The 25,729-nt window shown below is 42.5% G+C and overlaps 2 protein-coding genes across 3 annotated transcripts in view; one reads left to right on the top strand and one right to left on the bottom strand.

The window, feature by feature from the left end:
• Positions 1-25,729, bottom strand: part of veph1 (ventricular zone expressed PH domain-containing 1) — a 140,946-nt gene that overhangs the window by 82,767 nt on the left and 32,450 nt on the right. For both annotated transcript variants that reach the window (XR_011980813.1, XM_072695722.1), the window contains exon 5: positions 604-767. Coding sequence is in view for 1 of the 2 variants with exons in the window: in XM_072695722.1 (XP_072551823.1) it covers positions 604-767 (164 nt within the window). In the remaining variant the exon portion in view is untranslated. The remainder of the gene's footprint in view (positions 1-603; positions 768-25,729) is intronic.
• ptx3a (pentraxin 3, long a) lies at positions 12,177-19,317 on the top strand. Its single transcript, XM_072695099.1, has 3 exons — positions 12,177-12,499; positions 14,679-15,233; positions 17,782-19,317. Exons 1-3 carry the CDS (start codon positions 12,343-12,345, stop codon positions 18,417-18,419), a joined length of 1,350 nt encoding a protein of 449 aa, XP_072551200.1. The 5' UTR covers positions 12,177-12,342; the 3' UTR covers positions 18,420-19,317.

Here is a 25,729-nt window from a genome sequence, read left to right on the forward strand (position 1 = left end):
TCTGGGTTGATGCCAATATTCAATATTTTTTAACTAAATATTTTTCTGTAAAGATGCCAATAAACCTGCATTAGTGTTATGGACAAATATGCAGTAAAATGAAAAATGAATGAAAATTAAAATAAATAAAACAATATCTTTAAGCGTCTCTACAAAGTCTTACTTATCCAGAAACCCCAGAGCTAACCTACAGCGCCAACAAAGTTTTATTTTTGTCCACAAAAGTTATGTTTTATTTTTTAACGAGAGGGAAAAACCCTTTCTTTTGGATCCTGAGGGTAAGAATATTTACAATAAAACAATTGTGTGTACTTGCCGGTTGTGTGCTCACCTCACTGGTCAAGCCCTTGACCCCATGGCCACATTTTCCAGCAGCACTGGCGTCTGCTAACCCACAGTCTTCAGCGTGGGAGCTCAGGCACATATTCAGGTTTTCCTAACAACCGCCTTTATTTACTGCTTTTCCCAAAACCAGAATGTTGATCTGGGATCAGTTTATGCCTTAATTAACAATAAACTGCATAAACTAAAAGCTTAAATAAATGTGGGCTAAAAAGGTGCAGCTATGTTCTCCTAGAGAAGCGTCAAGAGGCGCTCACTCACCCGCGGGTGCTGTTCAGAGATCATCTGGAGCAGTCGGAGTAGGTGCTGCCTGCTGGCCTGGTCAAGCTCTGGCATCATGGCTGACAGCTCCTGAATGTGCTGGTGGATGGGCTCTGGTTGCAGAGGATAAACGGAGGGAAGGACGCGCAGCAACATGCTGTTACCTGGCAACCAAAACAACAATCAATGATAAAACGAACCGCATGATCAATTATCAATTAATTATTTCTGTAGTGTTATTCTGTGAATCTATCAACTATTATTCAATTAATCTATTGATTGACTAATCTATCAACAACTTATTGATTACACTATTGTTTGACTAATTTATTGATTTACTAATCAACTATTATTTGCTTACACTATTGGTTGACTAATCTATTGATCAACTAATGAATTGTTTAACCAATCGACTAACTCTTATTTGCTTACACTATTGATCGACTAATCTGTTGATTAACTAATCGATTGACTATTATTTGCTTACACTATTGTTTGACTAATCTATCGACTACTTATTGATAACACTATTGATTGACTAATCTATTGTTTAATGTATGTATTATTTTTTGATATGACTACTGATTGACTAATCAATTATTACTTTTTCATTACACTATTGTATCAATAATCTATTGATTACCTAATCTATTGTTTAACTAATTGATTGACTATTTTTTGCTTACACTATTGGTTGACTAATCTATTGCTGCTTTTTCATTACACTTTTGTTTGACTAATCTATTGATTAACTAATCAATCGACTATTATTTGCTTACACTATTGCTTGACTAATTTATTGATTAATGTATGTACTATTATTTAATATGACTCTTGTTTGACTAATGTATTGATCAACTAATGAATTGTTTAACCAATCGATTAACTATTATTTGCTTACACTATTGCTTGACTAATCTATTAATTAACTAATCAATTGACTATTATTTGCCTACACTATTGTTTGACTAATCTATCGACTACTTATTGATTACACTATTGATTGGCAAATCTATTGCTGCTTTTTCATTACACTTTTGTTTGACTAATCTATTGATGAACTAATCTATTGACTATTATTTGCTTACACTATTGGCTGCCTAATCTATTGATTAATGTATGTACTATTATTTGATATGACTATTGTCTGACTAATCAATCACTACCTTTTACATTACACTATTGTTTGACTAATCTATTGATCAACTAATGTATTGTTTAACCAATCGACTAACTCTTATTTGCTTACACTATTGTTTGACTAATCTATCGACTACTTGTTGATTACACTGTTGATTGACTAATCTATTGTTTAATGTATTATGTATGCACACCTATGTATGTATTATTTTTTTTTATATGCGTTTATATGATTGACTAATCGATTATTACTTTCTCTTCACACTATGGTTTGACAAATCTATTGACTATCATTTAGTTTATCTATTGACTATTAATAGATTAATTGACAAATCAAACCCTCCTAACTGTTCCTACAGGGCTCAAAATCAGTTCAGTGAACAACAATGAAAACCAGTAATCAATCACTGCTTAGAGCGCCAGAGTTTTTCATGGATGTACTTGGAAGTAAACTCTTACAGGTTTGGTTTAAAGTGTGTGTCAGTGTCCCAGAGGCCGCTGACGAATAATCAGCTGTAGTTATTGCAGCTCTGCAATTAAAAAAGACCTTTTCATGCCTTTGGTCTTCTTCCTTACGAAACCCTTCAGTGGTGATTCAGTGTGGGTGCTGGTTGTCAGCATTTCAAATCAGCATTTTAAGCAATTCCTACTTCTTAGAATTCAGAACCAAGCGTCGAAGCGAGCAGTTACTCATGCGGGAACAGATGGTCAAGGAATTTCAGCTTTAGGTCACCAGCGAATGCAAACTGCATGGAACAGTGATTGGATTGACAAGAATCACCTCCAGCGTTGGGCAGATCCAGAAGAAATGGAAACCATTCGCTCTCAGAGAGAGTGAGAGAGAGAGAGAGCGAGAGCGAGTGAGGCCTGATTCATTATGTGCGAACGTCAAAACAACACAACAACCCCTTTTAATCCTGTTGTTGTTCTTCCGTTCCTCCTTCGTTTACTCAGTTGGAAATGTCAAGCCAAGGTGTCATATGCTCTGCAGATGGTCCAGCTACCAAGGAGGAGAGCATGAGGTGGGGAAGGAATGAGGACCAGAGTGACACACGACAAAAGACAAGAAAAACAATTAGAAAAAAGTTAGATAAAGAAAAACAGTGCAAGACTATTTAAAGGACCATTAAAGTCAAACCATGGGACTCCAGTCACTCCGGCCAAACCCTCTTGCATCCATCAACAGCTCCTTCTCATCTGGGAACAATCCCAAGCTTCCTATAGGTGACTACGGGCACTGAAACAGGAGGTGTATTTGTAGTCCGGACACAACAAGATTCCACCGGAGCTGGCTGGAATAACAAACACGTGTGGGAACAGGAAGGCCGCAGAGCCGTTAAAGCTGACGGCTCCAGAGGGTGAGGTCTCCCCAGTCTCCCCAGGAAAAGCTCCAGGAGAGAAGAAGTCACAAATTAGTGACCTCTCAAGCATGGCGGAAGCGTTTCCACGTATGCCTCATATCTGTCAAACTTCTCGAGCTGATCCCGGAGACGCCCGGTCACTACACTCCTGGGTCTCGCGTACTTGGTGCAAGACCCTCGCCAAGGCATGATGTGGCACAGCTATTTTTACACCACACCAGCAGTATTGCTTTCACCTGTGGGCTACATCACCTATTATGTAACTGGTTTACTGGAAAAGCTGAGAGCTCATTTTGAGCCAATTTCTGAAAGCGTGTCGGGTGATTTCTTACGGTGAGAACATAAATCCTTGGCCGCAGAGCCAACGATGGTCTCGTTTGGTCTCTTGCGCAAGGCCTGTGGATCATGAGCAGTGAAGCAATGGCACCGAAACAAAACATCAGTCAGAGAGACACAAAGGGAACACAGCAGGACCCACAGCACCACGTCCTTCCAATCTGCACCCTGGCAGTCCATCTGAGAGTTAGAGTACAAGCGATCCCTCGGCCCCCATAAACCCACCCCCCAGAGTGATGGCTTAGCAGGAGTTGAGCAGCACCGAGCACCACCACTGGTGCCCACATGCAGCCACATGATGACCCTGATTATTACCCGTTATACAAACAGCTACAAAAACACATCGGCAGAATAAATGTTACAAGACATGCAAAAGCAAAACAACCCCTTATCTGCGCCAGAGGCCCGTAACCCATGGAACCAACGGCACCAATGGCAGTAGAATAGAGGTCTAGGAGTTGGACCATGCATCTCTGACAGCCATTATTAGCAAACGTTAATGAAGAACAATGCTTCCAAGAAGTCCAGAAAAAGAAAACATGCTTTGTCAGGTTCCTTGCCAACATCCACATTGTCCTTTCTCTCCGAAATGGAAAAGAAGTATCTGCAGAGCTTTTGCACAAATTGCTTCGCGAGTGGTAAAAGGCACCGCTGTAGAACAAACATCCTGGAAGCGGGATCTGAAATGTAATCTTGGGTGATGAGCCATGGAGCACCGAACGCCAAGAAAATCCAAGTGCAATCATTCTGTGATAGTGCAGGCTGTATACAACATGTGTCACATGTAGATGTTGTGGGGCTGGCTGAGAGGGAAATCTTTGGGGGGCCCACAGGACCCTGTTTTGGGCTTGATGCTCAGCAAGGCCTCCGTTTCTCATGCTGTTTCCAATCAGATCTTGTGCTTCTGGACTGAATAAAACCAGTTTATATATCCCTTATGAAACAAGATAGAGTTCAGGATCTAATGCAATCCATAAGCATAGGGCTCCCAACTCAGGTACTGGAGAACCTCTAGGTTTGAGAATGCAGTTTTTCCTGCAATAACGGATCTGATCAAGGAGAAATTGGCTTGGATCGTTGGATCAGATTTATTGGAGCAGGCAAAACAACAAAATATGGAGGGCGGGGTCCTGCAGGACTGGTGTTCAATCTGTAAAAGATGAAGTTCAGTAAAGCAGAGGTCCAGATACACGTGACGTCGCCACAATACTCGCTCATTGTGGCTCAGATTCATAAAATGCAGATTTTCGTGGATGATGTTAAGACCAAATAGCATCAAGCTGACTTTCTTGAGAAGGATTTCAGAGAACCACAGAGACATAACTGTCCTGCTCTGTCTTCTCAAGGTTTTCAAGAAGATTTGAAGTCATTAACTCAGCGCATCTACGCCACTTATGTGAAACCCTGGAACTTCCTGTATAGCTTGCTGCTCTTTCACTTTTCTTCATCGTTTTTGATCATTATCATTACATTTGATGCCATATTGATGCTGTGAGTACTCTTGCTTTATTTCTTAAAATGTAGCCCATGGTCAGGATTTACTAAAAACATCTTTAAATAAATAAATAAATTAATACATACATACATTAATATGTATATACTAAATAATGAATAAATGAATATATATATATATATATATATATATATATATATATATATATATATATATATATATATATGTGTGTATAAGAAATATATAAGATTTGTTTAGAAGAAATATGTTCTTATTAAGATTATAAGAGTTCAGAAGAAAGGACAATCAGTTGAAATACTAGACCTAATTTTACAGAATTAAAAGTGGAGTTTCACTCAAAGAACCATCTGAAACACCTTTATTTTGAAGGCCGTAGGTCTGGTCATCTGTGTTGGACTCGGACTCAGCCTTTTCTGGCATCATTGGACCCTTTATATATTTATACACCTGGACCAAACACAACCTCATTACGAGGAGCCAAACGAGCGAATCCAGACCTTGCTCGGCCTCCATCTCCAAACCACCGGCGACCCCTGACAACCTGTTATTAGGAAGCTTTGATGAAGATACCTCATCCATCTCACCTCCCCACTGACACACACACATAAACACGAGCTCCAGATGTTGCATGTAAAAAAAGTCCACGTCCACGTACAGTACGTCCAGCTCTTCCTCGGCGGATGAAGGATGATCCGTGAAGGAGAGTGGGCAGGTTGCAGGGGAGCGTGGAGTATTTAGGAACACGGTAGAGAGTATTTATTAGCGTGTGCGGCGGAATGTGAAAGGCAGGATTCTGCAGCTCTGCGGGGGGTTTAGGAGGTGAGCTCAGAGAGGGTTTATGTGCAGCATAGAGAGTCTAGAGAAGACCCCCTCTGCTTCTCTACCCACAAGCTTGCCTACCTCGGCCGGTAAACACTGTAAATACCATTTCCACTTTTGCTCTGAAAACCATAAATCATTAAACATAGCAGCTTTGGGAACCCATGGGGGATTGCTTTTCTCGTCTCAGACTCCACTGATCTTAAAAAAGAGGTCTGGAGGGGGGAACGGACTGTTGTATCACGGAACTGCTTGTATGGTAAACCAAGATCTGCAACAGCTGGCAGATTTACATTACGCAACTTAAAGAAAACTTAAGGTAACTTTCTAGGAATTTTCTTTAATTTGTTCTTAAGAAAAGTCCAAAAAAAGTCTATTTTAGAGTCAAACTGTTGTTTCATTATTATTATTATTATTATTATTATTATAATTATAACTATTATTATTATTATTATTATTTAGTTTGTCAATTTTTTCTCTTTTTTCTCCCAGTTCGCTTCTGCTAATTAACACACCCGTTCGTAACGACACTTATCACTAGCACTTCTCCCAACACTCAAACAGGAGGGTAAGGACTAGTTCCGAGGCAGGCAGCCAACACGCTCCGAGAAAAGCACCGGATCCCCAGCTCCACCGCACCAACCAACAGACGTCTCTGCTAGCCAACAAGAGTGTAGCTTCAAGAGAGCGCCCTCTACCACCCAGAGAGAGCCAACCATGCTCTTTCAGACTCCTGCTGCTGATGGCAAAGCAGAAGTTTAGAACTCGCGACCACGGGGCCACAGTGATAGCACTACTCGGAGCCCCTCATGTAGGGCTGGGTGATATGGTAAAAACCCTACATCATGATACTTGAAGACATTTTTCACAATATACAGTTTTTATCACAGACCAAACACATCAGAAGTGACGGACTCTAAAAACTGCTGTTTACAGACTCTCCCGTACTGAACACAGTGATTTCTACTCAACATCTGCTGCTCTTCATCTAATTAACCCTTCAGTCTAATTACACTGTTAGTAATGAAACCTGCAGCTGATCAGTGTTTATTAAGCAGTAATAACAGTCTCCTCCATGTGCTTAGAAAAGAATATATATTATTTATAAATTTTATCACAATACGATAAAATACCGTCATATTGCCCAGCTCTACCCACATGATGAGTTTTTATACCGCAGAACCGTTCACAGCTCTGTTCTTAAAATGATGGATCTCAATCCCAATCCCCCTTTAAGGAAATATTTCATCTTAAGAACCGTTGGTGAATAAGGCCTATTACCTTTTCGCAGTAAAGTTACAAGGCTAGCATATCTAAATTGTTCTGGAGGGCTGGTGTCCACCACCATTTAGTGATTCACCTGTTGAAACACACCTGGTCCAACCCCTTTGTTGACTGCCAGGTTAAGTGGGAGTGCTTGAGCAGAGAAATCACCAAACTGTACTAAATATTAGCCCTCTAGGAACCTTGTAATACAGCATATTAAAAAACGCATAACTACACAACATGGACAAAAGTATTGGGACACCTGCACATCCATTGTTTCAAGGGTATTAAAAAAAGAGCTGATCCTGCTTTTGTTGGAGTAACTGTCTCTACTGTCCAGGGAGGAAGGCTTTCTGCTAGATTTTAGAGAAGCATTGCTGGGAGGATTTGATTGCATTCAGCGATACGATTTTTTGTGAGGTCAGGATGTTGGATGATCACCAGCCCATCTCATGTCCAAGCATGTTGGATGAAGCACCACCAGTTCCTCCACTGCTCCACAGCTCAATGCTGGGGGTCATTAGACCCCTTTAGTCCACACCTGGCATTAGGCAGCATGGTGCCAGTAGGCTCATGTTTATCTGAGTCCCTTTCTATTGGCAATACTTCTGTACAGGGACATTGTGCAACTTGGAGTGTCCCATCTAATGATTCCATAGTTAGCTACATTAGCTTCAGTGCAAAACCTCTCTAGCTTAGCAACCTTGGAAAATGTCTAAATGGCTTTTTTAAGAATTACCCAGCGTTCTTTGTTGCTGCTCCAGAAAACACGGCCCACTGAAAGAGAGGACCGTATTGTGCCTCTCCTCCACTGTTGGTGTAGGTAGCCAGTGGCATTTCGTTTCAACAGCACGTTTCGTTCCAAGATGGCAGATGTCGTGTCTCACCAATGTCTGACCTTCCACTGTGTCCCGCTCAGGGACAACAAGGCCAGTCATTGCAGTCGTACTGAGCCAGTGCTACTAAGAAGTTTGCACATTCAACAACGCCTCTGCGTGTCTCACACCGTGTGATTCCCACCTTCGGACTGAAAGTATGTGTGCTGGGGGAAGACAAAGATGATCCCACACACACTCAGGACATGCGTCATGCACGCGCTGTTATTTACCAGCTGAATTTAGAGTAGGTAAAATAGCAGCTCTTAGATTCTCAGACTCTGACCGTAGTCATTTTCTGTTGAAGTGGTGCTCTTCTATAGCTGATGGGCTACTCGCGTAACTCCAGTGAAGTCCAGCGAACCAATTACCAATCAAAAACTTCTATCAAAAGCTATCACGCAAAAAAGGGGAAAAAGGCATGACATGGTTACAAATATAATGTTGTAGGATTTTTTAAGTAATTTTGATTGTGGAGAAATACACACATGCAGGGGGTATTGAGAAAGGTCCCAAAAGAAATGACATATAAAATAATATATATATACATATTAAAAAATAGTGTTGTATTTGTGTTGTAAATGTCTCTATAATTAACCATTTCTCCAGCCAAACCACTCTGATTAACTTCAAATCTTAAATATTAAATTATGCAGATTAAAAATAAGAAAAAAAAACCTAATATATATATATATATATAGTCAGCCAAAACGAATTACGGAATTCTTAGGCGAATCGAGGCACCTCAGGTTCCTGCTCAGGTTCCTGCCATGTCCCATAAGTAATAAAACCTGCCTTCCTCAACAGCCTTATCTTCACAGCAACAATTCAAAGGACTGAAGCAACCCTGGGGTCTGGAGGACGTCTGCCTCTGTCTCTGGGACCAGAGAGCCACGGCCGAATGCTTTTCAGGGGCCAGGCGGCACGTGTAATCTACGCTCTGATGACGGAGTCTTTCCATGACGGCAGCAGCCAGTGTGACCCTAGACAATAATTGAGGTGAGGGCCAGGCGGAGAAACATGATGAGGCTGTGGAAATTAATAAAGCACTGAATCACCAAAGACTGAATTGCCTTGTTGTCTTAAAACACTGGGTCGGTTCACTACGCTTGCATTAACATTCTAATAAATGACACTAATTAGGATCCCATACATATCAATAATATCATCATTATCAATATTATCAATAATATCAATAATAAAATGCTGCCATGTAACCACCACCTCAATGTTTTATCAGTCAGAAAAAATAAGTTGGCCTAAATGAACATGACACACCTAGATTCACATACTAAGGTCTTCGTTTCTCGTGTTATGTGATATTTTAGGTGATTGTAAGTCATTATTTTAAAAAGCAATATGTGAGCAATTCATTTTGGCTGACTGTGTATATATATATATATATATATATATATATATATATATATATATATATATATATATTTTTTTTTTTTTTTTTTTATCTGCATAATTTAATATTTAAGATTCAAAGTTAATCAGAGTGGTTTGGCTGGAAAATGTAGAGAAATATATTTCTATATTATTTATATATAATATATTTATAAAGAAATTTACAACACAAATACAAAATCCTACAACATTATATTTGTAACCAATTCATGCCTTTTTCCCCTTTTTTGTGTAAAAGCTTTTACAGATATTAAATGCTTTGAAAGGTTTTGATTGGTAATTGGTTCGCTGGACTTACTGAAGTTATGCAAGTAGCCTATCATTCTCATCACTACTACTGTAAACAACTCTGACTAATTTCTTGACAATGGAGCAGGTCACATAATGCTGTTCTGAATGACTGAATTTTAAAGCTGAATAATTAAACTGTACAGAAGTTCTGATTGGAGGAATTCGAATTTAATACATTACCAGCAAATTCTGTAAAAAGCTGAAGATGACAACAGAAAGGCTTCTACAGCAGGACAATAATCATAACACGCCTCAAAATCCGCAGTGTAGTCCCTCAAGAGGCACAAGCTGAAGGTTTTTACGAAAGCATCTTCTAAACACTGTGGATAGGCTGCAAAAGAGCAGCGCATTCAAGACGCCCCAGAAATCTCACAAAACCAAAAAACAGAACTTTTCATGGGTGGAAATCCTCCATACCCCAACTGGTGGCTCAGTGGTTAGAGCACCAGGCTATTACTGTGGGTTGTGGGTTCGATACCCAGGCTCAGCAAGCTGCCACTGTTGGGCCCTTGAGCAAGACCATTCACCTTCTCTGCTCCCCGGGTCCTGCAGCAATGGCTGCCCACAGCACGTGTGCTCACTGTCACTGTGTGTGCTTGATCACTAGTGTGTGTATGTGTGTGTGTGTGTCAGTGCACGGATGTGTAAAGGCGGAGGCCAACATTAATGGTGAATATGGTTGTCCTGTCTTGTCAAAAAGCATCGTCTTTAACCTCATGTCTTTTGTAGATCAGTTCACAGTAATAGATACAATGACGGGGTGCCCAAACTTTTGCATGTCACTGTATAGGCCAGTTAGTATATGTGATTAATGTTTGATTTTATGATATTTTTCTTATTTCTGATGTTCAAATCTGAACAATAGTTAATAAATAAATAAATAAGGGGCATCTTTCAGTGGGTAGGTGTATCCAAGCCTCTGACTGATGCCACGTGAAAGTGGGGGGCAGCTTTCTGCATGTGTGAAAATACGTGTGTATGTGGAGCCTCTGGTGTTTATTTTCCCAACCTGAACATGTGGGGTCAGGGAAGGCAGTGTGGGAGGGGTCAGAAACGGCCTAATGACCATTTCTTAGCACCATAATTCCATCTCAGGGGTGAAAGACGAGCTCTGACCCTGGATCGTCTCTGGGCGCCCCGGTGGAGCGCCTGCGGTGGGATGAGCACGTCCGCGCACCCCCCCCACCCCCCCACTGCCTCTGACTGGGCAGGTACAGAATAGATGAGGGCAATGAGAGAGGAGCACACACTTCAAAGAAAACGAAGAGATGGACTGAGGGAAGGAGAGGATGGGCAAGGGATGGACTGAGCAGGACAGAGGAGGCAGATGCAGACCGGAGAGGACAGAATAATAAGATAAATGGAGGGTAAAAAGTGATGGTGGAAGACAGAGAAGACTGAGAGGCTGAAGAGAGTAGAGGATAAACAGAGGTCCATTCTGAAGATGGTCCAGGCAAACATTGAATGCACCTGCTTACAGCCTTTTAACCCAAATGCACTCGAATAATACAAATAATGTAATTATGCTAAGCGGTAGCTAAAAGACTTTCTTCAGTTGTGTTGCTATTAATAGCTCCAGGAAATCAAAGTTTACTATTATAATAAAGTGTAAAAATGTCAAAAATGCTTTAATTTTTTAGTTTTATAAATGTCATAACATGGATCAGTCATCAACATGAGCTAGCAACGCTAGCACTGCGTTTCGCCAGTGGACTAGTCATTGTCACGAATGTAGAACATATAAACAATAAGGGTCACTTTCTCTACTTTTAATCAATACTACATTTATTATACATTAAAAGTCCTGGATACACAAATACTATGTAGTTACATTGTGTCTATGTACAATGTAGACAATGTAAATTAAAATCATATGGAAGGTTGCTAACATAGCTAACTTGCTAGCTTGTGTGGATGACTGATACATGCTGGGAGCTGATTGGTCAGGGAGAAGAGTCAGACTGGATTATAAGATATTAAACACTATAAAACTATATGTCTGATTATAGAATCTGATCCAGAAAATAAAGAGATTTACTGAACCCATTAATCAGCAGCTCGTCAGATCTAAACTGTGGGGCTGGATTAATATTTATACACCGCAAGATCAGATCGGATTGGTATCAGTTGATGCTCAGCATTGAGAGACTTGGGATTTGTGATATTTGATATTTGTGAGCTACTTAAGCCTCACTGACATGCCTTGGCTTACTGACTGCATTTTGGGGTAAGAGAGGGGCCAAGCCATCGCTTCACATTTCAGACAGAAAAGAACAATCAACACATTCTGAAGGGTGGATTATTTCCCCTCTATCAAAACCGCTGTCTCAGACAAATAGGGGAAAACCCAAAACAGCTATTTCGAGCTTTTCCAGTCACCCCCACATCCTTCATTCTACCCCCTCTTTCTCGTAACTAATCGAGCTGCAGATCTGTTGGAATTACACCACACAGGATACCTCCAACGAAGCTGGATGACTCCCTCTCTAATGCTCTCTCCCCCACTCCCTCTCTCTCTCTCTCTCTCTCTCTCTCTCCCAGTGTGTTTATATAGACTGTGGAGCAGCTCTCTCCAGCTCACTCTCCATTCAGCTGCAGCTCTCGGCACATGCTGGAACGCTGCCAACACATTGCTCAGCATTTAACAAGGACCGGTCGAGAGAAGAAGTAGGGTCCTACATTCACTCCCGTCTCGCTCTCGCTCAACTCAACTCAACCCCAAATCCGGACAGGCGCGTACTCGCACCTACACGCTCGCACAGCCAGCATGTCATTGTGGAGGCTTCCCCAGGCCGCGTGCCTGGTGGGTTTAATCAGCGTGGTGATGGTGGTGGTGGTCCGGGCTGAGAATTATGACGATGAGATTGAGGTGAACTACTCAGACGCCTACTACAACGAGATCAGCGAGGGAGAGCAGCCTGAGGGTGAGTACACACGTGGGTCACAAAGCTTCGAAACTGCTGTCTACCATAGAACTGCACACATTTACAGACTTTAACCTACCATATACTACAGCACAGCCTCGTCCAACCTCTACTGTACGTTAATGGGTAAGTCTCAGCCTACTGTAACCTGTTACATGTAGTCCGTCTATTGAAAATGAACAAATTCATAACCTCATAATTAAGTCACTTTAAGGCTTACAGCTGTCAATTATTTACTATAACTATAATCAACTATAACTGATATAAATAATATAATGAACTACTATTAATTATTATTATACTATAAAGTCTGGAACCACCCACACCCTCTTTTATTTTCAGAGGTCACCCTTTTTTAATTCTGAGGCACAAAAACTAAAACCATCCCATAATAAGTTGGACAAAGTCACTATCTTTTCTCCAATTTTGCCCATTTTTTGTTTTTAGGTTTGAACCTTGCAGCTGCTCTATACGCTGTGCACATAATTCTGGATGAATTGACCAATCAAAATGCTGTAAATTACTTTAAGTAATTGCCTTCTTCTGTAAAGTCTCCATTTTGGAGATACCTGTTTTTCATTGGACAGTGACGACAGGCTTCTTTTATATATAGTGATACAATAAAAAAAATATGGCTGTACACAGAAAGCTCCGCTTCCACATGCTGATCAATGTCCGAACTGGCAGATTTGAGTGGGTGTCTGAATGTATGACTGGCGATAGAGGGTCTAACACCTCGCAAATACCTTCCCCTTTTCCTTTTCCTCCTTTTTTAAGAATACTAAGCAATACTAGTCAGTTAAAAGAGACAAATTCACATGTTTAGAGCTCAGATTTCAGGTGATATGGCATGTGTACACTGCACATATGAAAACTTCTTATTTTTTCATTATTTTTGCAGAATGTATCAAGATTTGGAGTTTTTAATTAAGGCTAGTGGTGAAAAAAGTCAAGGGTAGTTTTTTTTTTTTTACAGGGAATTTAAATAATAAAGAGGACAGCAGGTAGACAGGGAGGGAGGGATGTGTGAGATCCCCTGGCTTGTGTTACTAAAGTGTGTGTACCACTGTTAATATAATTACAGCGAGTGTCCAAAGACAATAATTCCTTATCATGGCTTTTAGGTATTGTGTGAGCATGTTGGAGAATTTGGCGGACTGAGATGACAAACCTCCCTCTGTATTCCTCAAACTCACAAACACAAACACACCCAAAAGACCTCAAAACAAACAAAAGGCCCGGCAGATTCCTTCTGCCAAATGAGCACAGCAGGGGGAGAGAGAAAAAGAGAGAGAGAGCGAGTGAGAGAGAGACAGACAGAGAGACTTGTATTTTAGTATTTTAACATGTTGACTTGCTTAAGGTTATGCCGAATGTAAAGGTTACAGAGGTTTGAAGTCTAGCTCCGCCTACTTAAGCTGAACACCAAATGTCCTATCAGAAATACTGACCACCACGTTATTCCTTCATCTAACAGACCAGGATATCGTCCAGGTATCCTTATTCTTATTCAAGGCTTATCAGAAACTAACGAAGCTCCGCCAGTGACATCTCACATAAATAAAACTAAGTGGTGGCCATGACTTAGTAAGACATGGGAATGAGACACTTAAGTGGTGGCCACAACTTATTAAGGCACAGGAACAAGATCCTAAGTGGTGGCCATGACTTAGCAAAGCATGAGTATGAGACTCTAAGTTGTGGCCACGACTCAGTAAGACAAGATCTTGCCTCTGCACTTTACTAAGTCATGGCCACCACTTAGGATCTCGTTCCAACGCCCTACTAAGTCGTGGCCATGACTTATTTTATTTATGTGGGGCGTCACCAGCAGGACTCTGTAGAACACTACCGTCAAATCTCTCTAATTATTATCAGTCGTCACGATTAATTAGTAATGACATATTTAGTTTTTGGGTCCTTAAGGTTTAAATGTAGAGTCCTTCAGTTCTGGTCCGAGAGGAACGGTGTCCACCACAGTCTGGTGACGTCCCTCCTTAAACCCATCAACTGAACCTGGTAACTAACAGACGAGTTGAGTCAGGTGTGCTGATGTGAGGAAGAGGAACCAGGACAAGGACACTTCTGGACGCTGGCCTTCTGGGGCCTGAATGGAGGAGCCCTGGTTCGAGGTTTTAAACAATGACATTTAACCTCACCTCTCTCTTTACCCCTCTAGTGGAGGCCCCTACCACCAACCCGCCCCCTCCCTGCTCAGCCCCCGAGTTCAGCAAGTGGGACAAACTCTTCACCATGCTGGAGAACTCGCAGATGAAGGAGAATATGCTGCTGCAGTACTCAGACGACCTGATGAAGGTGGAGCTGCGCTCCCTGCGGGGTGAAGTGCTGCAGTTTGTAGCGCAGTATGGCGGCTCCTGCGCAGCGGCCGTGGAGAGCGCTGCCCGCAGAGCCGGGTCACAGGCTGACCTCCGGCTGCAGCAGGCCCTGGAGCGGCTGAGGGAAGCAGCTGCCGAGCAGCGTGAACAGCAAGAAGAGATGCTGCGGAGGATCCTGGAGGCCGGCCAAGAGCAGGCTGCCCGCCTGGACCGGCTGGAGAGTGGCTGCCTGAATGGGGAGGCAGAGATGGCCGGACGATCCAAGAGCTTCCAGACCAGGCAGGCCACAGAGGATGGGGGAGAGATGGGGAACCAAGGGCAACTGGCTGAGCTGCAGAGTCTTCGGGAGCAGCTGGAGCTCTACGTCAGGGCCACGTCGACCAGAGTGTTGCCTGCAGGTACGTTTAAGCAACCCTTTCATTTACAATTTTGAAAAGCCAAGAAAACAAGCAGTGTTGCACTGGAGCGACAGATCAGGTAGATAAAGTAGGACAGGAAAGTCGTAGGTTTAAATCCCAGAACCGACCAGCGCCCTTGAGCAATGTCCTTAACCTTCCATTGCCAAAGGTGGCACTGCTGAACTGGCAACAGTGGGCTAATAGCAGCTTTTTAAGAGCAGTGAAAAATAACATGTTGATGGTGTTCATTTAAAAGACGATGTGAAGTTTAGCCCTAATCCGCAGCTGGAAAACAGGACAGGCTGGAAAACAGACCAAAAGAAGCCACATGCTGACTCCAATATCTTTCACATTAGCGCTGCTTAATGTGAGTTGGCCAAGACATATCCTTAAGAAATATGAGCAACTTGGATAAGAGGAAAAGGGGTGGCTCAGCGCTGTTCATATTTCACTGTAAAGTCGTGATTTACTTGTAGCAGATGCGGTATAGCCAACAGTTAATTGCTCCGACACTGGATGCACACAAAACCATTACCCACTGGGGTCCTCCTTGCTTTCACAGACACCAACTGTGAAAGTTATTAGGGGATTTTCCCAAATCCATCTCTATAATAACATTCAGCATGCTGACTGACATCCCAAGACACACTATATGTCCAAATGTTTGTGGACATCCCTTGTAATGAATGCGTTCAGCTACTTTAGGTTGCACCCATTGCTGACACATGCACACATTCACAGCTTATCTAGTCCCTGAGCAGACAAACATGGACCTATGGTGCCAGGTACCCTCCCAGATCATGGTGCGCCATCAAATCCTCACAGCAATCCTCCTCCAAAATCTAGTAGAAAGCCTTCCTCCCTGGACAAGAGAGACAGTTACTCCAACAAAAGCAGGATCAACTCTTTTTTAAACAATGACTGAGCAGGAGTCCCAATACTTTTGTCCATATAGTGTATCTGTAGAGCCCTTGTTCAGTGTCCAGTGAGCCAGACGCAATTCCCAGCTGAGATCAGCCAGAAGTGATTTAATCCACGCGTGCCCGGGCAGTCGGTGTTATCCGGCCTAGGAAAGCTGGAACAAATGAGAAGCAGAAGGAGGCCTATTCATCTGCAGGCTAGGAGACCACACCAAAGTGGCTGGTTGATGGGGGAAGGGGACCAAAAGAGGGGCATGTTCAGAACAGGCTAAGTTTCCTCAGACTTGCGACCCCCACCCGCCCCCCATAACCACCCCCCAACCCACCCTACCCCCCAACACGTCATGGATTGTCTTGCAATCTGTATAATCTGAATTGATCATAGGAATACAACAGAGCAGGGGTGCCCAATCCTGGTCCTGGACATAGACCACCATACTCAGACGCCCCTAAGGGCCTTCGTTTACTGGATCAGGGGTATTAGATTAGGGTTGGAGGTAAACTGCAGGACAGTAGACCTTTGGGACCAGGTTTGGGCACTCCTGTTACCAGACTTTTGCATAACTGACATCCTTGACTACTACTCCTTGAGTCTTTTAATCCTTGGAGCCCTAATGCAGACACGAATGCACACGATTATTCTTCATTCCAGGAGATCTGAAGGACTGGCCTGGTGCCTTGTTTCAAATTTGTCTTTCTGTAACTCAACCCTTGTACACACACACATACATACATGCATACACACACACACATACATACCAATGAAGATATTTACAGTGGACTCTAGCCATTTCCTCCTAAACATATGAAGTAATGAACCCATAGCACTAACACGAGGAGAAGGATTCCCTCTGATCTCCGGCTCTTCCCACTTATGTGACATTTGCTGCGGAGGGAGGAGGATCTCTGTTCCTCTTTTAGCTGGAAGAGGGCCACAATGACCTGCTGTTTACAGTGCAGAAGCCATTAATAAGATAAGCTGACAAAGCATCAAAAAAAGGGAGGATTTATGGCGGATTACGTCAGCGTTTGACCTCCTTAAAGAGTAGATCGCTGCACTTTTTGCACTTGGGATTGTTTATCAAGTGTGTTTAAAAGTGTTTCATTCAGCTCTGTGAGTTTGACTGTGTCTCGTCTACACCTCAGTCTTGCTTATGTAGTGCCTGGCACTATATACCACACTGTTATCTATAAAGATGAACAGAAATGTGGCTCAACGGCTAATTCCTTTTCTAATTCGCTACTACGCAAGTTCAAATCCTGAGCCATTCTGCTTTGCCATCGGCGGCCGGTGTCAGAGAGAGCACAACTGGCACAATTGGGTAGTCCCCTCATCACTCTAAAGTGATGTTGGTCGGCACAGGCGTCTGTTAGCTGGTGCAGTAGAGCTGGACGTCTTTCCTCAGAGTGTGTCGACTGCCCGACGAGGCCGGGAAGAGGCGGTGCCTGGCTTCTCATGCATGTCGGGAGCATTGCTAGTGCTGGTGGGAGCTACGGACAGGCTGAACACAAATACAGGCATATTTTAAGGCTCCAAGATCCTGCTACAGCTACACCACACCGTTCCTCAAAATTCAGTTTCTCAGGACCAAAACTAATCCTCCGTTTCTTTCTTCCTCCGCATCTAGGCTGCGACATGGCGCTCATCTTCCCTATGCGCTCTCCTAAGACCCACGCCGAGATCATCCCCCAGCGCTCCATACAGACCAACGCTTTCACAGTCTGTCTGTGGGCCAAACCCACACAAGTTCTCAACAAGACTGTTCTCCTCTCCTATGGCACCACCGGTAACCCGCTGGAGCTGCAGCTGGTGCTAAATGGCCAGAGCGTCCTCTTCACCGTCGGAGGGGAAGCCCACCTGGTGGAGGCCCATGGGGCGGTCGTCGAGGGCAGCTGGACGCATCTTTGCGGAACCTGGAGCTCAGAGCAGGGCCTTGCCTCCCTCTGGGTACACGGGCAGAAGGTGGCAAGTTCTCCCGGGGTGGCTGAGGGTCACCAGCTGCCCGACGGAGGGAACGTTATCCTGGGCCAGGAATACTCCGCCGACGGCCTGGCCAAGAGGTTCGGCTTCCAGGACATTTTCAACACCGAAGAGGCCTTCACTGGGAAGATGACCGGGGTTAACATGTGGGACCATGTGCTGGGAGAAGACGAGATGTCCCAGCTGGCACGGGCGGACGGGAGAAGATGTGGCAACCGCGGCAACCTGGTAGCATGGGGCGTGTCTCAGATCGTGACAAAAGGGGGCGTCGAATTGATCTACTAACTGACTGTGCTGCTAGAAAACCCAATCCTGGTTCCTTGGCGGTGCATATTTGGGTGTTTTCCCTGCTCCACCACACCAGATCCAACAAACCAGGTAATTAGAAAGCCTTCCTGGGTGTGAAATTGGTGTAATGGAGGAGAGAAAACACTGAAATGTGCAGGACGAGGTCACTCCACAACCAGGATTACTATACTCCAAGCATTGCTACACTCCTCTGCAATAGACCTATATCACAAGCCCACGCTAATACAACTACCCAGCAATAAGACTCTACTCCGTTTCAGATAAATGGAGCCCACTCCCTTGGGGAGCGAATGTTTCCGTTTAAGTCTTCCTAGGAATAACGCAGCCTTAGGAATGCTGATTAAAGTACCAAAGAGGGACTGTGCTCGAGCCCGCTGATGTGCTGCCGCAAGGGGTATGACTCGTGCTCAATTTGTTTAAATTTGAACCCGTATCTCTCCATACATTTGCTGTGTATTTCCACCTTATAGTATTTATCAAAATGTTTACAGTCAGATCTGATGAACTTTACGTCACATAATCTTTTCAACCTTTTAAATTACATCTTTTTGTTGTTGTTTTCTTTGGTTATAGATCTAGATGAGTGGTTTGTTCTGAAATATGTTGCAACATGAGTAATGCTTATAAGCATCGTTTGTTCTTATTTTAACAAAGAACTTCTCTACATTTTGATAATGGAATCGTGTAAAATGTTTACAAAGTCCCTGGGGACTTTACCTTGGTTTCTGCTAATGTGATGAAATGTACCATACTGTAAATTGTTTTTTTTATGCTAAGGAGTTGAAATGAACATATATTGTAAATAGGTCTTTGTTGTCTATTATCGAAGGTTTGAAAAAAGGTGGTGTTTAATAAAGAAAACTTATATATAAAACATCTGAAGCCTCTTGAGTTTTTCTTTAATTAAGCAATCCCACATTCTGGCTTCATACTGCTTCATCAACCAACAAAAGCCATTGATGAAGCCACAGAATATCAACAAGAACATCCAGAAAATGCTTCGGGCACAGCTCCAGCACGGGTTTTGTAGCGTCACTGCTCATCAGGGACAAACAGGTCCTCCATCACCAAATAAATCCAACCACTGGACACAAAAACTAGTTAGCGAACGGTGACCAGAGGCCCTAAGAGTCATACACCATACATAGCAGAGTGGGCTTCAAAGGTCAGAAAGTAAGAATGGTCTTCTGGCTTTTGTAAAGTCCTAAAGTCCACTGGTTAAACATACCTAAGCATTTATTTTAGTAGTTAAGATATGCCACATAATAAGCAATTCACTTATTCAATATATATATTTCTTTTTTTCAATCTTATATTCAATATATATTTTTATATTAATACGGTGTAATAATAGGAAAATGCTCTAAAAATCGATTTCTGCAAGGGCGTCAGATTGCAGCGTGAACAGCTGACTTGGCTAATCTGATGGTATTTTTTATTATTTGCAGTTTTTGAGTGTTTTGGTGGCACTTCATGACTCAAATATCATTTTAAACAAATAAACAACAAGATTTGCCATACGCTCCTGAATTTCACAGCCTGAAGCTAAAATTTCATACTGAGGTTATGTTACATTTTCCACAGATTTTAATCTAGCACACTGATCTTAATCTAGCACACTGATCTTAATCTAGCACACGGATTTTAATCCAGCACAGATTTTAATCTAGCACACAGAGCTTAATCTAGCACACAGATCCTAATCTAGCACACAGATTTTAATCTAGCACACAGATCTTAATCTAGCACACAGATCCTAATCTAGCACACAGATCCTAATCTAGCACACAGATTTTAATCTAGCACACCGATCTTAATTTAGCACACCGATCTTGATCTAGCACACGTTTTAATCTAGCACACAGATTTTAATCTAGAACATGGATATTAATCTAGCACACAGGTTTTAATCTAGCACACAGGTTTTAATCTAGCACACAGATCTTAATTTAGCACACAGAGCTTAATCTAGCACACAGAGCTTAATCTAGAACACGGATATTATTCTGGCACACAGATCCTAATCTAGAACACGGATATTAATCTGGCACACAGAACTTAGTTTAGCACACGGTTCTTAATCTAGCACACTGATCTTGATCTAGCACAGTGAGATTAAACTAGCATTTGGCTCTTAAACTAGCACTAGCAGTTATCATCATTTTATTGTTCCCTAGTTTTAGGGATTTATGTATTATTTTATAATTTAATTCCTGGTCTTATTTGCATGTTTTTTTAGCTAAACATTTTCATCATAAATGTATACTTATCATTTTAGTCCTCTCTGTATAATGCTCAGCTACATCCTAAATGAGAGTCCCTCTCAATGTATTGAGTTTAAATCAAGGTTGAATGATTGATTGATTGATTCATCGATTAATTGATGAAACCAAAACTGTTTCTTTTATGGCAAAAAAAAACTAATTTGAAGCGCCTTTATTTTTAAGACTGTGCTGAATAAAATGATAAAGTCTGGGAGCTGATTCAGCATCAAAATACTATTTATAGATATGATTCCCGGTTTTATTGAGTCATTTTATTCAGTAATTATCTGCATAGTGAAATAAACTTAAGAAAAACACCCATTTTCTATTCAGTTCTATTAGATTGATAAATATTAGATAATATATAGATTTTAAATTACATAGATTTATACTTTTTCTCAATTGCCAACCATTATCAACTATGATCAACAATCATTTTCACAGTGTGGTCAACACTTAGAGACTGATGCTGACAAGCAGGATCGCAAATCATGCCCAAAAGGGCCTTTGGGAGCCATGCTGGGGCCCTTGATGTCTCAACATACTCCCCCATTCCCCCGTCGCCCACAGCGCTGCTCTACACAGAGGGGGTCCTGCTGTTGTAACACACTCCAGACATCTACCAGCACACCCACACTTCCTGCAACGTAACATGAAAGCCCATGCATTCACAGGGCTGAAGGCTGCCCCGGGGTTCGGACTACGAATGACAGAGGCGACAGCTCGAGCTGAGTTACCTGCAGAGCACGGAAACTCCGAAACAAGGTAGACTTACGGAGGAATTTCCATAGCCATCAACCCATTTGGTCTGCTGATGGGTCATTGGCTTTTCCAGTCCACTGCAAATAGATCCCTCAACCATTCCTTTAATCGAATAAAGCCACCCTTATTTAACTGCACCCCACACAGCCTAATCTAAACCCCATTACCTCAGCCCAGAGGGATCAGAGGTCACTGGTTCCCTGAGCGGCCGAGGGAAGCTGGGTCTGGACAGTGTTAATGAGAGAAAGAGGGAGGAAATGGTACGTGCACGTCCCAACAGGGGGTCAGAGGGAGAGCTGGGACGAGGGGTACAACATTACGTCCACGTAATCCTGTTAGTCAGGATGCCGTAGTTGCTCACCGCTAATGTAAGGCATATGCGTGGTCCGCTCAGCTGCATTAGTGAGGTAAGGGCATCTGCATATCTTTCACGTGTATGTGCTGGAGATCAGCCATAACATTAGGACTGATACTGAGTAGGTCCCCCTCGTGCCATCACAACAGATCTGACCATTCGAGGCACAAGACCTCTGAAGTAAAACCCCACAAGACCTGATGCTTGATGTCTTGGAGATGTTCTGCCCCTCCAGTCGTAGAACATCACAGTCTGGCTCTTGCTAAAGTGTCTCAGATTGTTACGCTTGTCCATTTCCCCTGCTTTTAACACCTATATCACCTTCAAGATGCCTAATATATCCACCGAAACCTAGAAACAAGTCATGCTAGACATCTGCGAAGTAGGCATGACCATAGTCCAGAGACCTGGCCATGAAAAAAAGGTAAGTATATGTACACTAATAAATCGAATGGTCAAATCTTCTTTTAGCGTAGCTCTCTTTTCTTACTGTCCAGGAAAAAAAGAAGCTTGGAGGAGCACTGACATGAGGAACTGATCGCATTCAGCAACAAGAGCAATAATGAGGTCAAGATGTTGGATGACCACCACTCCACCTCGTCCCCAACTCCCCAACTCATCCCCAAAAGTATTGAATGGCGCACCATCCATCATTCCAGAGCACACAGTTCCTCCACGGCTCCACAGCTCAGTGCTGGGGGGGGCTTTATACCCCTCTTGCTGATGAGTACTTATGGATCCAGTTTCACTTTTTCACAACCTCTTCAGTCCATACATTGTCCACTTCATTGGGCATTGTGACCGCAGGCTCATGTGTGGCTGCTCCAGAGCATCCCGCTCTATTAGTGCTGCTTTTCCATGGAGCTCCATTATACGAGCTGCATGTGCACAACTGAACCCTGGGGTCCAAAGTTGCACATATCTGTCACTGTACAGCAGAATGTGACCTCTGCATTTGACCCATCTGTGGTAGTGAACACACACACACACACACACACACTAGTGAACTAGAAGCAAGGAGCAACACATAGACCCAGAGTCGTGGGCAGCCAACTCCGGCGCCCAGGGAGCAGGGAGGGTGAAGGGCCTTGGTCAAGGGCCCAACGGTGGCAGATTGCCGAGCCTGGGTATCGAACCCACAAGCCTGTCATCAATAGCCTGGAGCCCTAACCGCTGATCCACCACTGCCCCTATGTCAGCAGCGGATGCACCTTGACATAAATAACAAAGGGTGTCCACAAACTTTTGGATTTTGAGTATAGCGTGGCTCGGCTTATGTACTCAACGATAAGGCATCCTGTGTCTCTGTTTTCCATCAACAGGCCAGCTTTTGTGCTTACAGTTGTTTTGCACTGTACAGTGCCTCACACACACACACACACACACACTGTACATAATGGATGCCAGGCGTAGAGAGACCATACGGGACACAGGGAATGGTGTGGAGATCCAAACTCCAGGATCACCAGTGCAACCGGTCATGCTTTTTTACAACAGCCAGCCAATAACAACAAAAAAAATGAGGCAACCGCTCACTAGAGGTCTCAGTGGATGTTTCACAACTGGGCATTGCGCAAGTCAGCCAATCACGAAGGCCGGACTGGAGTGAGTGCACTTCGTTTATGCTGCTGACCCAACGTTAGAGGTAGAATAGCATACAGCTCGGTGGTCAGGGCTATCTTTAAGCACTGTTTCTTTAACCTTTAACCTGTTAACCCGTTACCAGGCATTGTAACTGCATGGTAGATCTATTCTCGTAAATTAATTGCTGTAAAAAACCCAAAACCCAGCTTCAGCTATTCACCCTAGTTGCCTTATTCCCCTCATTGAATAAAAGGTGTAACACCGAATGTCATCAAAGGATATCATTATCTTATTATTATTATTATTATTATTATTATAATTATTTTCTTAAACTGTTTAAAGTGTTCTGGCATGACATTGCTTCTCAAAAAAGTTAACGTAAGAAAAACACCCCAGATAAATGATATTTTAGTTAAATGGCAGAATGTTATGTTACCCCGAAAAGCATTTGTGACCGCTCGGTTGAGTTGCCCAGTTAGGTCAGCTTAGTATAAACACTGCACAAGGTCATACCACCATAATGGCTTATCTTTAAAGCCATTTACTCATACACTGTGCACTGAATAGCTTTATCTACAGCTAAACTACAAATGGACAAAAGTATTGGGACACCTGCTCATTTACTGTTACTTTTGAAATCAAGGGTTTATCCTTTTTTTGTTGGAGTAACTGTATCTACTGTCTAGTACAGGCTTTCTTCTAGATTTTGGCGGAGCACTGCTGTGAGGATTTGATTGCATCAGGATGTTGCTCCACAACTCAATGCTTGGCGTGGTACCAATAAGCTCATGTTTATCTACTGCAGAGAGTCCTGTTCTACTGGCAATGCGTTTCTACAGACCAGACAAGCTGTGTGTGTGTGTGTGTGTATGCATTTGCACAGCGGTGTCAGCAATAGGTGCAACTTTCTAATGCATTCATTTTTAGAAGGGGTGTACCTAGATAGATCATATTGTATTACAGTGACTGTTCATGCTTAGTTCAATTACTGTTTAATTACCCTAACTGGGCAAGTTGACCGGCTGGTTGATTTTGAAAAAATCTGGAAAAACCCCCCAGAAAAAACTAAAAGTTGCTAAATGAGGATCCAGGAACACAATTTTACTAATGAATATATATTTTTCTAATGTATTTCTATGTGTGACTGTTAAATGGGTAACAAGAAAACTGTAAAATATATCAGGTATATATAATTATAAATTATTTGAGGGATAATTAATTCTATTTGAACCTTCCCAGACAACACTTGATGATTTCCCATAAATGTACTGAATATTTATTCAATAATTTTTATGCGTGATGCATTTCTAATGCGGTACATGACACATGCAATCCCTTATAATGCCTAGTATTATCCATACGATCTTCTTAAAACCTGTATTAGCCTTGCACAATGCTCTATTACATTATACGTATTTACTATAATATAATTATATACTTATATAATTATATTCTTGCTTTACAAAGTGTTAGAAATCTAGCTATAATAACCTGGGAGCGGTCATACAGGCTCACACAATGCAGTGTAAGTGTAAATTATACGGTATAATACATCACGCATGCATTCAGAATGTATTATCAGTATCAATAAGGATTGATGGGATTGTTTTTAGTGTGAGTAAGAAAATGCCAACCTCAGCTTTTCTGTGTGATGTTCAGAGCCATATTTCAAACAATACAGATGCCCCCTTGTGGTGCTCACTGACATCACATCTACAGACAATGCAAAGATAGCATATGAAATCCCTCTGATTCAGATTCGGTACTTTAGCCTAAAAAATTATACGTCCATATGTTTGTGGACACCCCTTCTAATGAATGCATTCAGCTACTTTAACTTGCACTCATTGCTGACACAGATGTACACATGCACACACAACTTGTCTAGTCCCTGTAGAGAAGTACTGCCAATAGAATAGGACTCTATGCCAGGTGTGGGCTAGAGGGGTATAAAGCCCCCCAGCATTGAGCTGTGGAGGAACTGTACTCTGTTCTCTGGAATGATGGATGGTGCTGCTCCATCCAATACTTTTGGGATGATCTGGGAAATTGGGGATGGTGAGATGGGGTGGTGAACATCATCCAACATCCTGACCTCACTGACGTTCATGTCGCAGAATGCAATCAAATCCTCACAGCAATGCTCCTTCAAAATCTAGTAGAAAGCCTTCTTCCCTGGACAGTAGAGACAGTTAGTCCAACAAAAGCAGGACCACTCTTTTTCAATATCCTTGATTTCAGAAGGAAGAATGAATGAGCAGGTGTCCCAATACTTTTGTCCATACAATATAGCAAATTTTTGAGCTATGTAAAGTTTGCTT

The sequence above is a fragment of the Salminus brasiliensis genome, chromosome 13 (genome assembly GCF_030463535.1).
Source record: "Salminus brasiliensis chromosome 13, fSalBra1.hap2, whole genome shotgun sequence".
In the NCBI taxonomy this organism is placed as follows: Eukaryota; Metazoa; Chordata; class Actinopteri; order Characiformes; family Bryconidae; genus Salminus; species Salminus brasiliensis.